The sequence below is a fragment of the Tachysurus fulvidraco genome, chromosome 3, assembly GCF_022655615.1.
Source record: "Tachysurus fulvidraco isolate hzauxx_2018 chromosome 3, HZAU_PFXX_2.0, whole genome shotgun sequence".
NCBI classification, from domain to species: domain Eukaryota; kingdom Metazoa; phylum Chordata; class Actinopteri; order Siluriformes; family Bagridae; genus Tachysurus; species Tachysurus fulvidraco.
In genome coordinates this window covers 30,983,023-31,004,241 of record NC_062520.1, presented here as the reverse complement: position 1 = coordinate 31,004,241, position 21,219 = coordinate 30,983,023, and the positions used below count along the sequence as shown (strand labels likewise).

Genomic DNA, 21,219 nt, shown 5'->3' with positions numbered 1-21,219 from the left:
GCTCTCATAGATAAGGCCAGCACTGTTATTAACACTACAAACACACACAATGCACACATGATCGGCACAGCACAGCTCACACACACATACTGTATAAGGGACCAGATGCACATTATGAACAAGAGGGTTTAAGAAACACAAACAGAGCAGATGTGTTATTGTTGAAGAATTCGTATTGGGACAATTACAGATGTACTGTAGAAGTGAGTCTCTCTAGAATACATGTAAGGCCAGGAAAGACACACCCATTCATTATGTGTTCATTCCCACATGTGTCTCTGTCAAAAGATGAAAAAGAGAAGTGGGAAGACGTATGAGGGTGGACATTGAAATGTGTGAAAACTGGTGATTGGAAACCCAGTTCAGATCCCACTGTGTTTTACGGTAAGAAAATAAAAGCCTATTGTAATGTCTTTGAGCTGGATGGACTTGACTGACAGAAGATAACATTTGAGATAACACCACAAGCAAACACAGATGACAATCAAGCCTGCATTTGATCAAAAGTACAAAACAAAACGGTTTGCAAAATATTATTAAATATTATTACAATTTCTGATGTAATCTACTTTAAAATAGAATGCATTTCTGTGATCAAAGCTGAATTTTCATCAGCTATTTCAACAGTCTTCAGCATGAGCTCCTCATAATTTTTTAAGCTGTTATATTTATTTTGGATACTTTACTTAATAAAAGATATTTTAAATTGTAATATTTCACAATATTACTGTTTTTTTCTTTATCTTGATCAAATAAATCAGGCTTAAATGAGCATAAGACACTTCTTTCAAAAGCATAAAAAATTATAATTTGTCCCTAATAACTTTAGACTGATAAAACAACCTATAACCTACTTTATACAATAATTCCATCATGCTGATTGAGATGTATTTATTCATCCAAATATTTCTATTCAATTGCATCAATTGTAAAATGTTTTTATTCCAAAATATCCCAATTGTTTAACTAATTATTTCTATATCTGTGCATTGAATTGTATAAATGTTTTACAAGCTTTTTTCAAGTTATTCTATAGAATCGTCTCACACACACAGGAAATTTCCCGCCCCTTTGCAACCATAAGAATAAGTAGAAGAAGGAACAGAATCAGAAGAGTGCAAAAAAACAATAGCATGAAGTATAAAGAAATAATAATGATGGCAGACTTTAACTCTGTTTTCAGTAAACTCAATATGGCAGATGGGATGGTTTTTAAATCGTATACAGTACGGAGTAAAGAACTAAAGGATCTAATGAGTGAAAACAATGTGATAGACGTGTGGAGAGAGAAACAAAGAAAGAAAAGAAGAGATATATGAAAAATATGCAAGACAAGGACTGACTTTATTGTATGGACAGGAAATGTAGAAAACTTTATAGACAAAATCAGATATGAAATAACAAGTTTGAGTATCATAAGTTTTTATTTTTTACTCTGGATTGTAAAATATATTAAAGTGTGAAGTTGTAGCTGAGAGGATAAAAGGATGTGATCAGTCACAGTTATTGTTATGGATCTTCTACATCTGAATATGAATGATTCGGCTCCCAAACTGCTGGAAATGTGGGACATGTTCTAACGCTTCACCACCATAACTGATTTATCCTGGACAAAATATCTGATGACTCCTGTCATACACCAGACCTGGTGAGTGTCTTATTCTTAATGCTGAAAAACAAAACAGGACAGAATTACAGGCAAATTTAAACACATTACTTATGAACAACAGAAGCATAAATACACACATTAGATGTGACATTTTACAGCACACAGTGGATATTACTCAATATCATACAGTAAAAAGACAGTAAGTCAGTAACTCACTGTAGTGTCTCCAGTTTACAGTGTGGATCCTTCAGTAGATCAGAGAGCAGATTCACTCCTGATTCTCCTGGATTATTATTCCTCAGATCCAGTTCTCTCAGGTGTGATGAGGAGTTTGGCCTCAGAGCTGAAGCCAGAGCAGCACAACCTTTATCTGTAATACTGCAGTCCCACATCCTACAAGAAAGAAAAAGTCAAGTTGACCTTGTCTGTTTTGACTGCTTATAAAAAATTAAGTACATATGATAGCCTTTTTTTCTAACTTGTTTACAACATTCATTCATTCATTCATTCATTCATTCATTCATTCATTTTCTACCGCTTATCCGAACTTCTCGGGTCACGGGGAGCCTGTGCCTATCTCAGGCCTCATCGTGCATCGAGGCAGGTGTGAGGCGAACGTGCTAACCACTAAGCCACCGTGCCCCCCTTTGTTTACAACATATTAACATATATTTTGCAAAAAAAATTTTAATATTTGGTATAATAAACATCATTAATATGCAAAAATGAAAAAAACACTAGAGGCACTAGTGTTTTTTTTTCTATTTTCACTAGAGGCACAAAAGTTAATGCACAATTACAGGCTGGTTTATTTCAAAGCCAGGAGATTGTTTTGAAAGCATTTTGACCATTTTTAATGTCAGTAAATAATAAAACCTGTTTTTTCCAGGTCAAATTGACTTGAATGTTTATAAATCAAAAATTCTACAATAATCACCATCCTGTGTGATCAGCTTACATTTGTGAACATTTTACATTGGTTATGTCTATTTTGCCTACCAGATGCCATCTGATCACCCAAAAATGGGCTACACACACACACACACACACACACACACACCACTCAAAAGCATAGCATAATATGATGTGAATACGAAAACACAACGTGTGTGTGTGTGTGTGTGTGTGTGTGTGTGTGTGTGTGTGTGTGTGTGTGTGTGTGTGTGTAAAGCTCGTTGGTAGAAGAAGAAGATAAGAGAAGATATTGTCCCCAGCTGGACAAATGCATATAACAAGTGTGAAATATTTACAAATGAGTAGCTTTTGTTTTGTCTGGAGGCCTAATGAATTGCAATGCCCAGTGTGTGTGTGTGTGTGTGTGTGTGTGTGTGTGTGTGTGTGTGTGTGTGTGTGTGTGTGTGTGTGTGTGTGTGTGTGTGTGTGTGTGTGTGTACCTCAGTATCTCCAGTGTACAGTGTGGTTTCTTCAGTCCATCAGAGAGCAGCTTCACTCCTGAATCCTGCAGTTTATTGTCATTCAGGTTCAGTTCTCTCAGACTTGAGGAGTTTGAGCTCAGAACTGAGGATAGAGCTCTACAGCTTTCCTCTGTCAGATTACACTTCCACAGCCTGGAAGAGAAATGATGAAATATCAGAACACTGATCTCAAACACACAAACACACACACAGTTATAATCCAGTTAAAGTTGAAGATGTAACAGAAATGTCAGTGTGTTTATATCACACACACAAATTAGAGGACAGGACACCACAGCACTAGCTATTACAACCCACCATCAACAACTGAATCATTTGTAGAAGTTTTTGTAACATTACTGATGATCTGAATCCATTGAGATTTTGTCATAATAAATCAGATATCACATATAAACATGTTATGTTATGTGTTATGTTCCAAAAATATTATTGGAATAATTCTCATTAGAATCAACAACAACAAGGTTGTTACACTGGACATCATGTTGTGACAGTTTCACTTGTAAAAAATGTTTTCAGATGTTCTCTTGTCTGCATTACAGTGGCATGTTAAATTATCACAGAAAAAAACGAGGTTTATAAGTTCAATCAGCTACATCACTTTAATCAGTCACATGTTTTAAAGTGAACCTCATTAACACCAATACATCAGGCTGGTGAGAGTTCCATGTAGATTTCATCTATATAGGATAGAGCCCATGCTCTAATACAGACAGACAGACAGACAGACAGACAGACAGACAGACAGAGATTTTTTTTTATTGTATATAAAAATCAAATAAACCAGCTGGTGATCAGGGTTGTGAAATGGATGTTGAATGCTGGAGCAAACAGTAACCCAATCTAAAATATGCTCTAAATCTAGATCATCTCATCATCATTTACATAAACAGTCATTTATAGAAGAATGAAACTGTCCATTGCATGTTTTCTGTTTTCCAGTCAAATGTTTATGGAACATTTAAATCACATAAAAACAGAAAACACAACCAACAATCACCAAGTTATCTTAAGCCTGGCGTAGTTGGTGAAGCCAGTGATAATTTGGTACATGATGACTGCAGTGAAATGGCTTAAGACTTGCCTGATACGGTTGTTCAGAATTTAGGTGCAATGTTATTAAAAGTAGAACATCTTGTACATGTACCATCTTTAGCCACTGATGATTTTTTTCAGGTGAACCGCATTACCATGTACAGGTGACTAAATGATGAGTTTTATTTTTGGGTGAAATATTCCTTTAGCACACATGAATTTTGAATAACTATCATTGTAATTCTCCTCTGTAGGATAACAGATGCACCAGGACTCATGACTCGATCCAGAAGACTGTGTTGGGATTGTTTGTTATAAAAGGTTCAAACATTGAAGATTGCCCAGTAGATATTGGAGTGATATTGGAGGGTGTGAGAGTTCTTGAAGATCTCAACAATGTAGTGTATGTCACAGCCAAGCTGATAGGGCTGATATATGCACTGAACTTGTCTGCCCTACAGAACTCAGGTACACTTTTGAAGCACTGCAGAAGTTATTTCTGGAGCTAGATGGCAAAAAGCAATGTAATAAAGTACAAACGCTGAAGACAAAGCTGCTCTCAGATGTGTTAAAGTAAGGGCTGGTCTAATCTAATTTGTCAGTAAATTTTACAGTTTTGTAATCTTACAGTAATGTTTAATTGTAACTTCAAAGCAAAGCATTTGTGTGTGAACTTGAAATGAAAAACCTTGTGTTAAAGTAAATTGAACTAATTGGATGGAACCACAGTCAATAATCTAAATGAGGTGTTTGAATAAAATGTTTTTATGTTGGTTTAGTGAAAAATATTTGATAAGTTTTTAAAAGATAAAAGCATGTTCAGACATCTGAACCATTTTAAGTTACAGGAAAATAATTATACTTATTTGATTGGACATTAATAATTCACGTTAGATTCATAATTCAGTTTTGTTGTCAAAACACAAAAATCTGGCATAGATTAAACATATATCTTAAATGTTAATTAAAACTAATAAGGTTGTGTGGAACCACTGTCCATAATTTATTTGACTTTATTTTTGAGCATCAGTGATGATGAGCTCTTTCTTAGCAGCATAAAGAACGTCTTGGATGGTTGTATAAAGAATAATATTGAAAATAAGAGTGAGATTTTAATGTGTCTAACATACAAATGGTCTAAGCAGCCATCATGTTCAGTCAGTCACGTGACTCCTCCTGTTTTAGACACTTTTGTAACCGAGTGCAACAACACAATCAGCGGTGGTAAGAAAACACACAAAATGGTATGAAGGGTGAAGTGTAATGAGTCCAGTGCTGTAGATTTAGGTGATGCAAGGTGATTACACAGAGTGACACACCCCCTATACTAGAGCTTAAATTAGGAATATAATATTTTATCTAGTTTCGGTGATGTGTCCTGTGTACGTCATCAGCAGTCGTGTTACAGACACAGTCACGTGTATAATGAACCTGACAGAGGTAGATTATTTACTCTATGATCATTTTTCTCTAAAATGTGTTTGGAGGTGAAACTTAAAGTTGAAAAAAGATACTTGTCAGACAACAGGTCTTCACAGACCTGCTGTCAGGTGTAACTGGGTTTCTCAAAAAAAAAAAAACAACAATGATGGCAATACTCGCAAAGATGTAAGTATTTTACAGTGGATCAACGGGCATAGGGACAGGTCACTCTGTCACAATACTAAAATCACTAATATAGTGTGTGTGTGTGTGTGTGTGTGTGTGTGTGTGTGTGTGTGTGTGTGTGTGTGTGTGTGTGTGTTTGTGTGTGTGTACCTCAGTATCTCCAGTGTACAGTGTGGATTCTTCAGTCCATCAGAGAGCAGCTTCACTCCTGAATCCTGCAGTTTATTGAAACCCAGGTTCAGTTCTCTCAGACTGGAGGAGTTTGAGCTGAGAACCGAGGACAGAACTCTACAGCTTTCCTCTGTCAGATTACACCCATGCAGACTGGAAGAGAAATGATGAAGTGTTTGATTTATTTCTCTGATTGTGAAATGAGATGTTTCCATCAATGAGAAATAAAGTGTCCACCTGAACACAAGGTTCTCATCTCAGGATTAAAATATAGAATGAACATCTGTGTACAGATGTGACAAGTAAGAATGCGCATCATGGAGAAAACGTTCCTGCGATACATTCTAGTGTGCCGAAAACACATGACCAATAGAGTTCAGTCGTGTGTAATTCTCTGTCACATATACTGAAGCCAGTAATATGCTTGGTTTCTTTCATTCTCTCAACTTTCAGAGTATATACTTTAGCCGAATTTAAATCTTTGTGACCTCCTGTGCAGACATGTTATTCTCTACATCTAAAACTATGACCATTACATATATATATATATATATATATATATATATATATATATATATATATATATATATATATATATATATATATATATTCTGTAGTCGCTGTTACAATATCAATATACTTGAAACTTTCACAAATGGGGTTTAAATAGTCCATGTATGTTTTACTCAATTGATATCATATTTGAGGACACAGAGATCCAGACCTCTGTATTTTTTTCTTATTAAATAATAAAATGTGAAGCTCTTAGCCATATAAAATAATTGCCCAAAAACAAAAACTCTTAAAATGCTGGGTGACTAGTGTAACAAAGGCCAGAGAGAGAGAGTATGTAAACCTGACTTCAATATGTTTTCTATTGACAGACCTGGGTTGGTTATGTTGGTTCAAGGCCTGCTCAGAGACATAGAGAGTCATGTCCCTAAAATCATAGTACAGCTTCTTCAGATGCAAAATAATTTGGTTGCTGAAAACTGCTGTAACCTTGAAAACATTTCACATTGTCTCAGCCTCAAATGTTTACCCAGGACACACTTCACCTACGGTATGGGGGAAGTTTCTCATTTCTGCTCATCTTATTCACAAAGGTGTGAAGTGGAAGATAAACTTTGTGCAGCTTTATGCATGGTTTAAGTCTCACTATGTATCTAGGTCTTATAGTGGAAATTTTAAAATCAGTCATCAGTGTTTTATATATAATGTTATGTGCTTTTACAGTTTTCTTTGTGAAAGATTAGGGATAAAGAACAAGAGGCCCTTATTCAAACTGTTATGGGAAGTTTAGGGGAGTTTGTGAGCATGTGTTCGATAAGAACTGAAAATGGAATGTGGCCTTGCTGAGGTGCAACCAACACCAACACACACACACAAACACACATACAAATAGGGGAGCTAAGACACTTGTTTTTGCCTCTTTACTGTGTAGACTTTGCATTGTATAGAAGATGCCTTTTGCTGCAGCAAAATAAAATTCTTTCTTTACTTATTTGTATCTAAATCTCTCTGATTGTTATGAAATTATTTAAAAACAATGCTATGTGAATTTATTTAGAGGATAATTAATGATTTGTGTTATAAACATTACATGCTTATATAAGACTTTATTTAATAAATGTTAAAAAACTTAAAGCTTTGTTAATAACTTAGTATTACTGGATAAATAACTAGTTTACTGGATAAAATAATGAAATATAATCCTAGTCCTGCATGAAACAGTGACTGCATGAAACTGTAGCACAAACAGTGGCCCTGTGGTGTGAGGTGCTGAGTGTACTGTATGCACAGCTTTCTCACAGAGACCTGGGTTCATTCCTACCTTCTGCCAAAATAGTTTTTTTTACACTTTTCCATCACATATCAGATCATGAAGGCATTTATTTCAAATAAAATTAATTTAAAAATTAAAATTAAGTTTTATTCATAAATTTTACATTGAGGGTTAGGTTATAGGGTAGAAGTAGGGCTTTATTATCTCAATAATTTATCATTCTTTTAAATTTTTTATAAATATGATGATTTACGCTCTGTTATAATTGCATAATGTTTAATAAACAACAATACTGAGGTGCAAATAGTATCTGCCACTATTTATACTGTAAGTACCAATAGCATATAACTACTATTTACACTTAATATTACCAATAAATGCTATAATCTAGCCATGGGGGTCATAGTCCAGTGACTTCTGTGCCGGTCCCAAGCCCGTATAAATAAAGAGGGTTGCGTCAGGAAAAGCATCCGGCGTAAAACGTTGCCAAATTTAACCATGCGAATCATCAGTACAAATTTCATACCGGATCGGTCGAGACCCGGGTTAACAACGACCGCCATGGGCGCCGTTGACCTACAGGGCGCCGGTGGAAATTGGGCTACTGTTGGTCAAAGAAGTAGAAGGAGGGAGGAGAGAGCACAGACAGAGAGAGAAGAGGAAAGGTAAGAGTGTAGGACTGAGAACAGGAACTCTGAATGTTGGTACTATGAGCGGGAAAGGTAGAGAGCTAGATATGATGATAGATATGATGGTAGATATGATGGAGAGAAGGAAGGTGGATATACTGTGTGTACAGGAGACCAAGTGGAAGGGTAGCAAGGCTCATAGTATAGAAGCAGGATTCAAGCTGTTTTATTATGGTGTGGATAGTAAGAGAAATGGGGTAGGTGAAGGAGGAGTTTGTGAGGAATGTTCTGGAGGTGAAGAGAGTGTCAGACAGGGTGAAGAGTCTGAAGTTAGAGATTGAAGGGGTGATGTTGAATGTTGTTAGTGGTTATGCCCCACAGGTAGGTTGTGAGTTAGAGGAGAAAGAGACATTCTGAAGTGAATTAGATGAGGTGATGGAGAGTATTCCCACGGGTGAGAGAGTGGTGATAGGAGCAAATTTTAATGGACATGTTGGTGAGGGGAACACAGATGATGAGGAGGTGATGGGCAAGTTTGGAGTTAAGGAAAGGAATCTTGAAGGACAGATGGTAGTGGTAGTAGTAGTAGTAGTAGTAGTAGTAGTAGTAGTAGTAGTAGTAGTAGTAGTAGTAGAAGCCTTTATTGTCACTGGTCACAGGTACCGTGAAATTAGCCATCAACCTGTCCATACATAAAATACATACAATATGACAAGGGGGGGGCAGGACAGGAAGACATGGAAATGAAAAGAAATACAGCATAACATGAGGGAGGGGAGAAGAAAAAAACAACTCCCAGACTATGCTGGGAGTACAGTGTGGGAAAAGGAAAAACACCTCAGCAACATAAGCACATAAACAGTAAGCCAAAAACACACAACTTGCAACAGGGGAGGGGAGAGGGGGGGGGGTGGAGGTAATCGAGCACAGGCAAGCAGCCATCAGGTCCTGCAGCCTTTATCTTCGGCGCTGGTCACAGACCCGCTTATCAGACTGGCGGCAAAAGCGGCAAAGGCGTGGGGGGGGGGGGTGCATATCATTATATATGTGCGTGTGTATGTGTGTGTGTATGTATAAGTGTGTAGGCCTGGGGAGTTGTTGCTCCCGGCATCAAATCTCAGTGCCTCAGTCTGCAAGATTGTCACAGCGATACACAGCAAGTTGCCATGGAGACAGCCTTGATCAGGTCCCAGACAGAGTCAACAATCAGCAGGTGTCTGTGGAAATGGGGGAAGAGCGTCTCACTGTAGTGCTCTTCCAGGTGAATTGTTGTTCCAGCAGTGGCCTTGGCCGAGGCCAGTGCTGGTTGAGGGGAGCCAAAAGCAGATAAGATTGGGATTGTTTGGTCTGGGGCAAGTAGACTCATTCCAATTTACACGACTACTTTCTTAGTCCATTCTGGTCTCCACCTCTCCCAGGCGTCCATCGTATAGCCAGCTGCGAACATTCCAGCAGGGCAGTCAGGTTCCCCCGAACCAAAGCTTCTCGTCGAGAAGATGGTGTCAATTGCGTTGAGAAACCAGTTTATCAAATCCATGATGTTTTTAGTTTGGAGAGCAGTGCGGAGGCAATCTCTCAAAGTATAAGACAATAGACGAGACGAGAGGAGCAAAGCAGGGAAAGTAAAGGAGAGGGTACTTGACTCTCAGATCAAGTAACATGGAGGGGAGTGACATCTGCTCAACGCAGACTCTCCACTGGTGTCCCACAGGGCTCAGTACTTGGTCCTCTTCTTTTCTCCCTTTATACTCACTCTCTTGTGAAGTTATTTCCTCACATGGGTTCCCTTACCACTGCTATGCTGATGATACACAAATTACCTTCTCTTTCCCACCCTCAGATACCACAGCTTCTAATCGGATCTCAGCATGTCTGGCAGAAATATCATTATGGATGACTGCTCATCAGTTAAAGCTCAATCCTAGCAAAACTGCTGTTTATCCCAGGTGATGATCTTGCAATATCCCTGCACAACGATCTGTTCTCCCCTTCAGCCACAGCTCGCAACCTTGGGGTAACCATGGACAATCATCTGCCCTTTTCCTCTCATGTTTCTAATGTGACTCGCTCATGTTGCTTTCTTCTCTACAATATTAGAAGGATTCTGCCATTTTTGTTCACACAGGCAGCTCAGGTACTTGTTCAGTCTGTTGTCATTTCAAAACCGGATTACTGCAATGCACTGCTGTCAGGTCTACCTATGAACGCATTTTGACCTCTGCAAGTGATCCAAAATGCAGCTGCCCGGCTTGTTTTCAACCTGCCAAAATTCTTGCATACCACCCCACTGTTGCGATCCCGCCACTGGCTTCCGGTAGCTGCACGCATCAGATTCAAAACTCTGAGGCTGGCCACAAAGCCAAAAATGGACCAGCACCCTATTACCTCAAAGCCCTCATCAATCCTCGCACTGCACCCCACACCCTCCAATCTACCAGCACTGCTTGACTGGTTCCAACATCAATCAGGGTAAGAGGCAAGTATACTACAAGACTCTTCTCTGTTCTGGAACCAAAGTGGTGGAATGCACTTCCCCTAGGGATCCGGACGGTTGAGTCACTGGCTATTTTAACCTCTACCAATATTTTCATCTTTTGCATTTATTTAAAAAAAAAACAACTTTGAATCTTTTTCATTGTAACTTTGAACAATGTTTTAAACTCATGGTATCTTAAGTATGTAACCTAGTGAACCAGCATTAATGTATCCAGTGATAGAGATTTAAGCACTTATGTACGTCACTCTGTATAAGGGCATCTTCCAAATGCTGTAAATGTAAATGTATAGACTGAATTATATATCTGTAACGTAGACACTCAGAAGAGTTTTAAAAAGCTGATTATTCATTCAGAGCTTCACATTTTATATTTTAATATAAAAAACTTACCGAGGTCCAGAGTCCCTAGACAATCTGGTCTATACCTGTAGGACAGTGGGTTCTGTGCCACCTGGGGTATATTGTGTGAAGCACAGCATGTGTATTTCAATTCTTGAAAACAAGACATCAGAAATCCGCGTGAAATCGAACTATGTTTCCCGTGAAGTTGCGCAAAAAGAAGCACATTCTTAATAGCCACATCTGTATAAACTTGGACTGCTCTTGGACAGATCCATGTGTCTCAGCTCATATGAGACGATGTATTTAACTTTCTGAAACAGGATAATATGCTGAAACAAACTTCCATGTGCTGACTCATATTTCTGGTTCACTGAAGTCCCTCCTGTGTAAAACACGTGACTGCTTCGCTGCTTTTCACTGACTGCAGTAGAGTGTGTGCTGTGAAGGAACAATGTCATTGGTTGGACCTGCTGAAGGAATTCACCTCTTACTGAAGGAGAGTGGTACTGATTCTGTACAAACTGGGACATGTTGTTTGGTCTGAACTGAAGGATATGATGAAACAATACACATCATTCATTCAGTTCAGATGTGAGTCTTGAACAAGAGGAGAAAGGGGTGGAGTCATGCTATGAAGTGACTGTAGCACTTTGGTGAAGATTTATATCTGTGTATCTGTACATTCATCTACAATCTTTTAAATCTTTCCCCTCACTTGAGTGTGAATGAGAGAGGTAGACCTACTGATTCTGAACAAACTGGTAATTGTTGTTCATGAATGATCTCGGTAAACAAACAAGGATCTGCTGACTCACTGATGTGGTTCATTTAGTTCACCACAAGAAGAGAAACTTTTTTAATGATCTGTGTGAATGAAACAATGACTTACTCTTAATATCTAAAAACACACTCACTGGTGTGGTTTAATGATATAATTTACAGAAAGAGTCACTAAATCTGAATGGAGCTTTTTGGTGAACAGAATCAAATGACGTGAGTCACTGTGATGAATAGAAATGAGCAGCTCCAGTTCTGGACTGAGTTGGAGCTTTGGGGAAAACAGCATCATATAATACCATCTCTGTACAAGTCCAAGTTTATCAGAGCTTTTTATCTCTTAATGATCTTCTTAATGATCTATTTTCTGTGTGATTTTTCATGTCTAATGACTTTAATATTGTGCTGCTATTTTTCTATTGTAAAGCATGTTTGAAGTTTGAGTTTAAAAAGGTTCTGTAAAAATAAAGTTATGATGATTATAATTATTACACAAAATTTATTAAGATATAAAGATTAAATTTGTGTGTGTGTGTGTGTGTGTGTGTGTGTGTGTGTGTGTGTGTGTGTGTGTGTGTGTGTGTGTGTGTGTGTGTGTGTGTCTGTCTGTCTGTCTGTCTGTCTGTGTGTGTGTGTGTGTGTGTGTGTGTGTGTGTGTGTGTGTGTGTGTACCTAAGTATCTCCAGTGTACAGTGTGGATTCTTCAGTCCATCAGAGAGCAGCTTCACTCCTGAATCCTGCAGTTTATTGTCATTCAGGTTCAGTTCTCTCAGACTGGAGGAGTTTGAGCTGAGAACTGAGGACAGAACTCCACAGCTTTCCTCTGTCAGATTACACCCAAACAGACTGGAAGAAAAATGATGAAATATCAGAACACTGATCTCAAACACACAAACACAGCCATAATCCAGCTAAAGTAGTGTGTTTGTGTCACACACAAATCAGAGGACAGGACACCACATCAGCACATTTACAGAGCAGGGACGTCTTTCTGCACTCCACAACCTCTCAGCTACAATTTATTATAAGAGCATTAGGTCATGTACATAACACACATGTGAGAGCGAGCAGCCTACAAACACACACTGGTTCAGGTGGTTGGTGTGGACCTGAGTACAGGTGGAGTGTTCACATACGTCCAAACAGATTTGAATTAAAGAGATAATTTGATCTTTTAAACCTAATAAACGATTCTTGATTATAATTCACATTTTTAGAGAATATAGATGTGTAAAAACCTATCATATATCATAAACAATGTAAATAAAGGATATTAGAAAGAACATTGTACTGTACTGTTTACTACAGATGTCATTGTTACTATTTCAACACACTTAGTGAACCTGTCAAAATCAAAACACATCATTTAACTTCAACAATTTAACTGTCATTATTTTGTTTTCTTAAGGAACACAGTATAAAAAATGAATGTGTCAGATACAATTACAATACACCTTCCAAGTCAGTGCTTTAGCCCAGGACTAGACAAAACAAGTTAGCACCTCTAATTCACCTCTGTAACTCAGTTATAAAACTCAACTTAAGCTGAATACAAGACCATATTCAATATAATAAAGAAAATCCACCTTCACTCATTCCAGTATGGTACAGTTCAGTATTTTGTTCCCAGTGAAATACTCGCTCAAGTGATATTAGACCTCAGTGTCTGTAAACCTTTAGCCCAAAGTGTAATATTTTATCAGTACTTAATGATGAACAGAGAACAAAACAAGTCTGTTAAAACTTTGTACAAAAAAATATAGATTAACTACAGCTGCTTATAAATACAAACACAGTTCAAATCTTAAAATCTCCAAAATCCACAAAAAGGTTTATAACAGGGGTGTCAAACTCTGGCCCGCGGGCCAAATATAATTTTCATTATATCTAATAATCAAAAAGAGATCATATCAAATGTGCATTACAGCTGGCTAGCCACATGCTCTGCTAATACTACAAATCCCAGAATGCCTTGCCACTGTATTGACGCGTAGTCACAAACAACAAGCACCCCTCATTCTCTGTTGACAGTCGTTAACAACCATGTTACAGTCACATCGGGCAGGTTAATTCCACCCTCCACAAAAATGGCCAAACGAAAGATGGACAATAGGAGCTTTCAAGGCAGGAGGGAGGCAGATTATCTGTTCACGAATATAAAGGACAGACCTGTTTGTGTTGTGTGCTAACGGAGCTAACATGTCTGTAACGAAAGAATATAACATAAGAAGACACTATGACATGAAACATTATGAGAAATATAAGGACCTGGATGTAAAGCAGAAGCTCCAGAAGGCGGAGGAGATGAAATAGAGTCTGGTTTCCCTCAGACTATGTTCATGAAAGCAAAATCAAAAAGTGAAGCTGCGGTAAAGTCTGTAAAGCTTTATTGTGGCAGCAGAGACAGCAAAATCTGCCCTTTAATGAGGGAGAGTTTGTCAAAAAGTGTATGGTCAAAGTTTGCGAAATGAACACCACTGATGTGTCTTTTATTTTACAATTAATTTCTTATTTGTTTCTAATATCAAGCTCTGGTTGTTTATCCAAATCCTGTTTTTAAGCAAAACTAAAGTTTCCATATGAAAAAGGTTGAACATTACATATCAGTTGCAGTTAATTTTTCAATAAATATATAGTTTGGCCCATGACTTCATCTCAGTTTTATATTTTGGCCCACTGTGAATTTGAGTTTGACACCCCTGGTTTATAAGAATGAAACCTGACGTTTCTTCAACAGTAACTGTGATAAACCTGATCGACCTTCACGTGCAACCATCTTTGTGTTCACTGTCTGTTTTTACCACATCCACCATCTTCTGATGTAGTGAACCAGACAAAAAACTGTGTCTATAGTTCAACTACAAAAGATGAACAAAAATCATGATCCATGAACAAGAATGTGATCAGTCATTAACAGTTTGGTGTCTTTGTCGAGCTCCAAGTAGAACAAAACAGGACTTTTTAATAACAGCGGTCACAACACTACACTCACCTATGACACATTATTCATCCTCTCTCTTTATACCTACTTGAACACTTGATAAGCAAAGAACAAAATGCCTATCAAAATAAATATCTTCATAAAAAAAATTTCAATCCTCTACAAACAGTTCAGTGTTAGAGAAAGAACATATTCATCACTCATCTGAGTTAGCTGCCTATCTAGATTCTAACAAAATAAGAAGATAAAGCTGAACATTTTCACACTTCGTCTGTCCAATGGGTCAAGGTCCAAAATGATGATAGATGTTTTATTTACCATGAGCTCAGTCCTTGGTAAAGTTTTTTGTTTTTCCCTCGTATTGGGTTATATTTTTAAAAAACAATTTATGTTTTATTTTTATTAGAAAGAACAATTGAGGGAAAAAGCCATTACAGAGTGAATCTCCCCACAACACTGTGTCACACACAACAAAAGAACTTGAACCTAAAGAGATTCTTGAAGGACATTATAATGTTTTAATATTTACTTTTCATATTTTCTATAATTTCCATATTGATCCCATTTTTTCAGTCTTATGTTTTTCTCATCTGTGAGAGTTTTGTTAAATGTCACTTCCAAACAGTGCAGTTCAGTGTTACATTAAAATAATAAACCATGCAGCAATACATTTATAATTAAAAATACTCACTCAGCTTTTCTGGAGGCTTTGACCACTGGCAGCAGCCTCAGAAGACATTCATCTGATCGATCATATTTCCTCAATTCAAACACATCCAGCTTCTGTTCCAAGGTCAGTAACACAAACACCAGAGCTGACCACTGAGCAGGAGAGAGTCTGGTTCCACTGAGACACCAGACACCTCCTCTGTTCAGGTAAGTTTGTACTTCCTGCACTAGTGAATGATCATTTAGTTCATTCAGACAGTGGAACAGATTGATGGATTTCTCTGTAGATGGATTCTCCCTGATCTTCTCCTTGATGTACTCCACTGTTTCCTGTTTGCTGTGAGATCTGCTTCCTGTCTGTGGCATTAAGTCTCGTAAGAGAGTCTGATTGGACTCCAGTGAGAGACCCAGAAAGAAGCGCAGGAAAAGGTCCAGGTGTCCATTCTCACTCTGTAAGGCCTTGTCCACTAAACTCCTGAGGAGATCAGACATGTTTGACTTCCTGAAAAGATCAGACAGGTCAGAGGTTTGATGATCTGTTACATTTCTTCTGATGAAGGAGAAAAACATGTATAAAGCAGCCAGAAACTCCTGAACACTCAGATGTACAAAGCTGAACACTTTCCCCAGGTGAAGCCCAAACTCTTCTCTGAAGATCTGGGTACATACTCCTGAGTACACTGACACTTCTCTGACATCAATGCCACACTCTCTCAGGTCTTCCTCATAGAAGATCAGGTTTCCTTTCTCCAGCTGATGGAAAGCCAGTTTTCCCAGTGCCATGATACTCTCTCTGGTCTGCTGAGGATCAGGGTCACATTTCTGATGGTACTTTTGGTCCTTGTGTTTGATCTGAAAGATCAGGAAGTGTGTGAACATTTGAGTCAGAGTCTTGGGGATCTCTCCACCCTCTGCTTCACCAAACATTCCCTCTAGAACAGCAGCTGAGATCCAGCAGAAGACTGGGATGTGGCACATGATGTAGAGGCTTCTTGAAGACTTCAGGTGAGTGATGATTTTATTGGCCAGGCTCTGTTTACTGATCCTCTTCCTGAAGTACTCCTCTTTCTGAGGATCACTGAAGCCTCGTACCTCTGTTACCTGGTCTACATACTCAGGGGGGATCTGATTGGCTGCTCCTGGTCTTGTGGTTATCCAGAGGAGAGCAGAGGGAAGCAGATTCCCCTTGATGAGGTTCGTCAGAAGCACATCCACTGAGACTGACTCTGTCACATCACACAATATCTCATTCTTCTGGAAATTTAGAGGAAGTCGACACTCGTCCAGACCATCAAAGATGAACAAAACTTTGTAGGAGTCACAGTCTATTGATTCTAGTTTTCTCATTTCAGGGAAAAAGTGATGAAGAACATTCATCAGACTGAGATTTTTCTGCTTCATCAGATTCAGCTCTCTAAATGGAAGTGGAAACATGAAGGTGACGTCCTGATTTGCTTTTCCTTCAGCCCAGTCCAGAATGAACTTCTGCACAGAGACTGTTTTTCCAATTCCAGCAACTCCTTTACTCAGCACAGTTCTGATGGACTTGTCTTTAAAGAGATCATTACATTTGATGGGTTTCTCCTGTGTTGCTGGTCTCCTGGACGCTGTCTCAATTTGTCTCACCTCATGTTCATTATTGACGTCTCCACCCCAACCCTCTGTGATGTAGAGCTCTGTGTAGATCTCATTCAGAAGTGCTGAGCTTCCACACTGTGAGATTCCTTCATTAATTCTTTTAAACTTCTCTCTCAGCTTGGACTTCAACTTTGTCTGATACACAGAGGCGAGTTCTAATAAACAAAGTAATATCTAGTTTAGTAATAAATAGATATAATGCAAAAAAACTAAAGCTGCACTGCTATTGATGTACTAAATATTATTGAAGGAACAGGACCATTGTACAAAGTAACCAAAAGCTGGACCACGAACAGAACAGAAAAGCAGCAAATACATTTTAGTACATGATACTAAAAGTAAAACTTTTTCCTCTCTCTAAAGTGAACCTGATGGAATAAAGTCATGACTCAGAGCTCTTACTGTTGTGCAGTGTGTTAGCGAGATCTGTGTGGTTCATGTTCTTCAGGACGTGCAGTGTGATCTTCAGCACTCCCTCTCTGACACTGTGAAGATCCTCCTCATCCTCCACCTCCCTCTCAGTGCATGCTGGGTAATCTGGACTCAGGAGCTTCCTAAACCTCTTCAGCTCATTCTTTATCAGAGTGATGACTTTGTGTTCCAGCTCCTGGTTAGAAACACACAGGAACAGATGTAAATATTATCATGTTACACAGTAAGAGATGCTTTTATATTATAAAATTAAGTAAAGTCTCTTTTTATTATTACAGTTAAAACTTAAAACTGAAATTTTGATTGCTCATACAACTGATTACCCTTAATGCTGCTGCACATCAAGACATTAGAAGGGATCACAACACACATTACACACATTAAAAACAACACACACACCTTGAATATGGAGTCCACCTGAGTTCTGCTGCTGTTTGATTTCTTCTTTTGTGGTCTGTGAACAAACAAAACACATCATGTAACATGGACTATATGTATTCATAACTGCACAAATCACACACTAATAAATACAGAGACAGATATTTAACACTATCCTCTTAACACAATACACTGATTTCAGGATTTCCTAACTGAAACAAATGTTTGAATAAATGAATAAAATCTTTATATTGTCATTAATGTCCCAGGTGTAAATGTTCTTCTGTAGCACCACAGACCCTCCAGCTCAGGGACTGCAGACTGAACTGAACTCTTAAAGCACTTTTCCTCATTGCCAGTCCGAGAGCTGCAGCACTACACAGTTTAGTGTTTTACTGCTTCAACACCTGATAAAGCTCATGAAGGGCTTCATAATGAGACGAGTGAGTTTGATCAGGTGGAACACTGCTGTAAAACACCTCGCTATACTGACCTCACATTAGTAGAACTGCCTCTGTGTCTGAAGGCAATTGGATTATCCATTGACTGGTCACTCTTCATGGACACACAGCTGGGTTCTGGTGAATCTGATCTCTTTCTCTTCATCATTCTAGAAGTACAACAGAAATATTAGCAATAATTAATACAGTGATGCCTCAAATTGCTCGTATCTCAAAACAATTTTCCCCGTTTAAATTAATTGAAATCCCATTAATCCGTTCCAGTTCGCAAAATTCCACTCCAGTTGTTTTGTTTATGTGTTTTGAAAAAGAAAAATGTACAGTACCTGTATTTATAAATGACAAATATTATATAAAAACATACAGTAATAAAAGAGAATGTTAAAAAAATAAACTGGTTTTACTTTATGGAAGAAGCGCACGGAGGTTGAGGCGGAGGAGTTAGCAGGAATTTTGTCTCGTACGTACACTTTCACTTTCGTTCACTTACTCGCTACCGTACACTCTTAATGCTACTTTGCACTTAAATGGAACTTAACTAAACTTCACTAAAACTAACGAACTTGCACTTCTCGGCCACCGTAGTTCTTAGATCAGATCAGTGATATATTCACTGATACCTTAAAGCAAAGTTGAGTTCCTGTGTTAACTAGTGAGTGTTTAGAGATACAGATGTGTTCCTATGATAAATACAGGTGTGTATTTATTGCTGGTGAATGTAAAAGTAAGTCACCTCTCGTCTTTCTTTAAGTCCTGTTTTCCAGACACACTCATGTTGGAGGTCATGTCTCCTTCTCCAGATTACAGCAGGACACACGTTTACTTCACTCCAACATCAGTGTGTTAAATTAAACCCTGAATCAGCACAGAGTTCACTTACAACCTGTGTACATTAAAGCTTCAGTACAAACCCACAAAACTCTTCTGCATCTAGTGTCACTTCAGTGTGTTTATATATTAATAATAATAATAATAATAATAATAATAATAATAATAATGCATTTTATTTCATGGCACCTTTCAGAACACCCTAGGTCACCTTACAAGCAACATACAGGTCAATGCATAAAACAAAACACATAAACAAACAGCATATACACATAAAGTGCATTTAAGTCTTAATAAAACATGTTATAAGAAAGCCTGTATAAAAAAATAAGTCTTAAGACGCGTTTTAAAAGTCAACAAGCTCTCGCTATTGTGAACATCGAGGGGAAGAGAATTCCATAGGTGGGGGGCAACATAACTAAAAGATCTGGCACCCGTAGTAGTGAGTTGAATCCGAGGTACCACAAGAGAATTTGAAAATGAAGATCTGAGTGCACGTGAAAGAGTGTAAACCTGGAGAAGTTGAGTAAGGTATTGTGGTGCAAGGTTATGAAGTGCCTTATAAGTGAGTAGCAGGATTTTAAACTGAACTCTATATTTTACTGGAAGTCAATGCAATTGCTGGAGAACCGTAGAAATGTGATCAGTATAGGGTGTTCTAGAGAGAACACGAGCTGCTGAATTCTGAACCAGTTGAAGCTTATGCAGCAATTTGGAGGGAATACCTGTAAGAAGAGCATTGCAGTAGTCTATACGTGAAGTGACTAGTGCGTGAATGAGAACTACAGTATTATTATTAGAAAGAAAGGGACGGAGACGATTAATGTTGCGCAAATGGAAGTATGCAATCCGAGTGATATTATTAATTTGAGCTTTAAAAGATAGTGTGCTATCCAAGATGACACCCAAACTTTTAACCTGAGAGGAAGGACAGATTGCAGTATTGTCGATATGTAAAGAGAAACAGTTAGATTTGGACACAGCAGATCTAGTGCCAACAAGCAGTTTTATTGCCATTTACCTTCAAAAGAACTTTTATTAGAGTTTTAGATACTCACTGTGTTTTTACTCCTGAAATCTTTTAGTTTTCATACGTCACAAAATGGAGCTTTTGTCTTGCAGAGGGGGGAAGGGCAGAGACGCAGACACACACACACACACACACAAAACGGGACAGGAAAAAAATGCCAGCGGGAGTGGGCGGGACCGGGAATACACAAATATACCTTTTGATATAAATAAAAATATAATCTGTTTGCTTTGGTACGGCTGATTAAATGAATGGAAAAAAAAACACGGGAATGGGACGAGACGGGATTTTCCCCCCTTTTTTTTTTGGCGGGATTTGGATGGGAGAGGTTTGAAAATCCACTCCCGTGTCACCCTCTAACCAGGGGCGGAGCCAGGGGGTGGCCAATGGTGGCCGTGGCCGTGGCCACCATGCACGTATTCACGGCCACCCCACTGGCAACTGCATTTTTAATAGAAGAAAATGATCTCGCAGAACAGAACCTCGATGACATGTCTACAATCATTGGACCGCGAAACACTTACCGGCACTGACAGGCATCGCATGAGTTTCGAAAAAACAGCGCGGTTTTCCTCCTATCGTAAAAAGCGGGAGATGAGGAGCAAGTTACAGCACAGCCTCTGTTTCTGGTCCAAATTCGAGTTTGTGAGCAGCAGAGGTGGGAAGTAACGGAGTAAAAATACTTCGTTACTGTATGAGTATTTTACTCCACTGTTTATTTTTCGGACAACTTTTTACTTTTACTCATTACATTTTTACACAAATATCTGTACTTTTTACTTCTTACATTTTCCAAACGGACTCGTTACTTTTAGTATTATTCCTTCTCATTGAGCGCTGTTTCCAGCCTATCATCCTATCATTGTGCGGCTTTTTCCCCATGTGACTGGTGTACTGTATTATTTACTGGCTATCAGACATAGACTAAGGATAGCGGAGCTAACAATGAGCA

At 38.3% G+C, this 21,219-nt stretch overlaps 1 protein-coding gene across 1 annotated transcript; it reads right to left on the bottom strand.

Annotated features, from left to right (window-relative positions):
* Nucleotides 1-877: 877 nt before the first annotated feature.
* LOC125140813 (NACHT, LRR and PYD domains-containing protein 3-like) lies at nt 878-20,847 on the bottom strand. The gene is made up of 11 exons (XM_047810737.1): nt 20,296-20,847; nt 19,143-19,264; nt 18,442-18,558; nt 17,970-18,024; nt 17,541-17,745; nt 15,523-17,293; nt 12,563-12,736; nt 5,839-6,012; nt 3,004-3,177; nt 1,826-2,002; nt 878-1,669 (listed from the first exon to the last, which is right to left on the bottom strand). The coding sequence occupies exons 2-11, from the start codon at nt 19,193-19,195 to the stop codon at nt 1,633-1,635; spliced, it is 2,937 nt and encodes a 978-aa protein (XP_047666693.1). The 5' UTR covers nt 19,196-19,264; nt 20,296-20,847; the 3' UTR covers nt 878-1,632.
* Between the last annotated feature and the right edge of the window lie 372 nt (nt 20,848-21,219).

Coding starts and splice junctions, on each gene's coding strand:
- LOC125140813 (XM_047810737.1), bottom strand. CDS start 19,195: ATGACCTCCAACATGAGTGTGTCTGGAAAACAGGACTTAAAGAAAGAC. Junction 12,737..15,522: donor AAAGCCTCCAGAAAAGCTGA/GTGAGTATTTTT, acceptor TTTTTCTTCCAG/TCTGTTTGGGTGTAATCTGA. Junction 1,670..1,825: donor TGTAAACTGGAGACACTACA/GTGAGTTACTGA, acceptor TTTGTTTTTCAG/CATTAAGAATAAGACACTCA.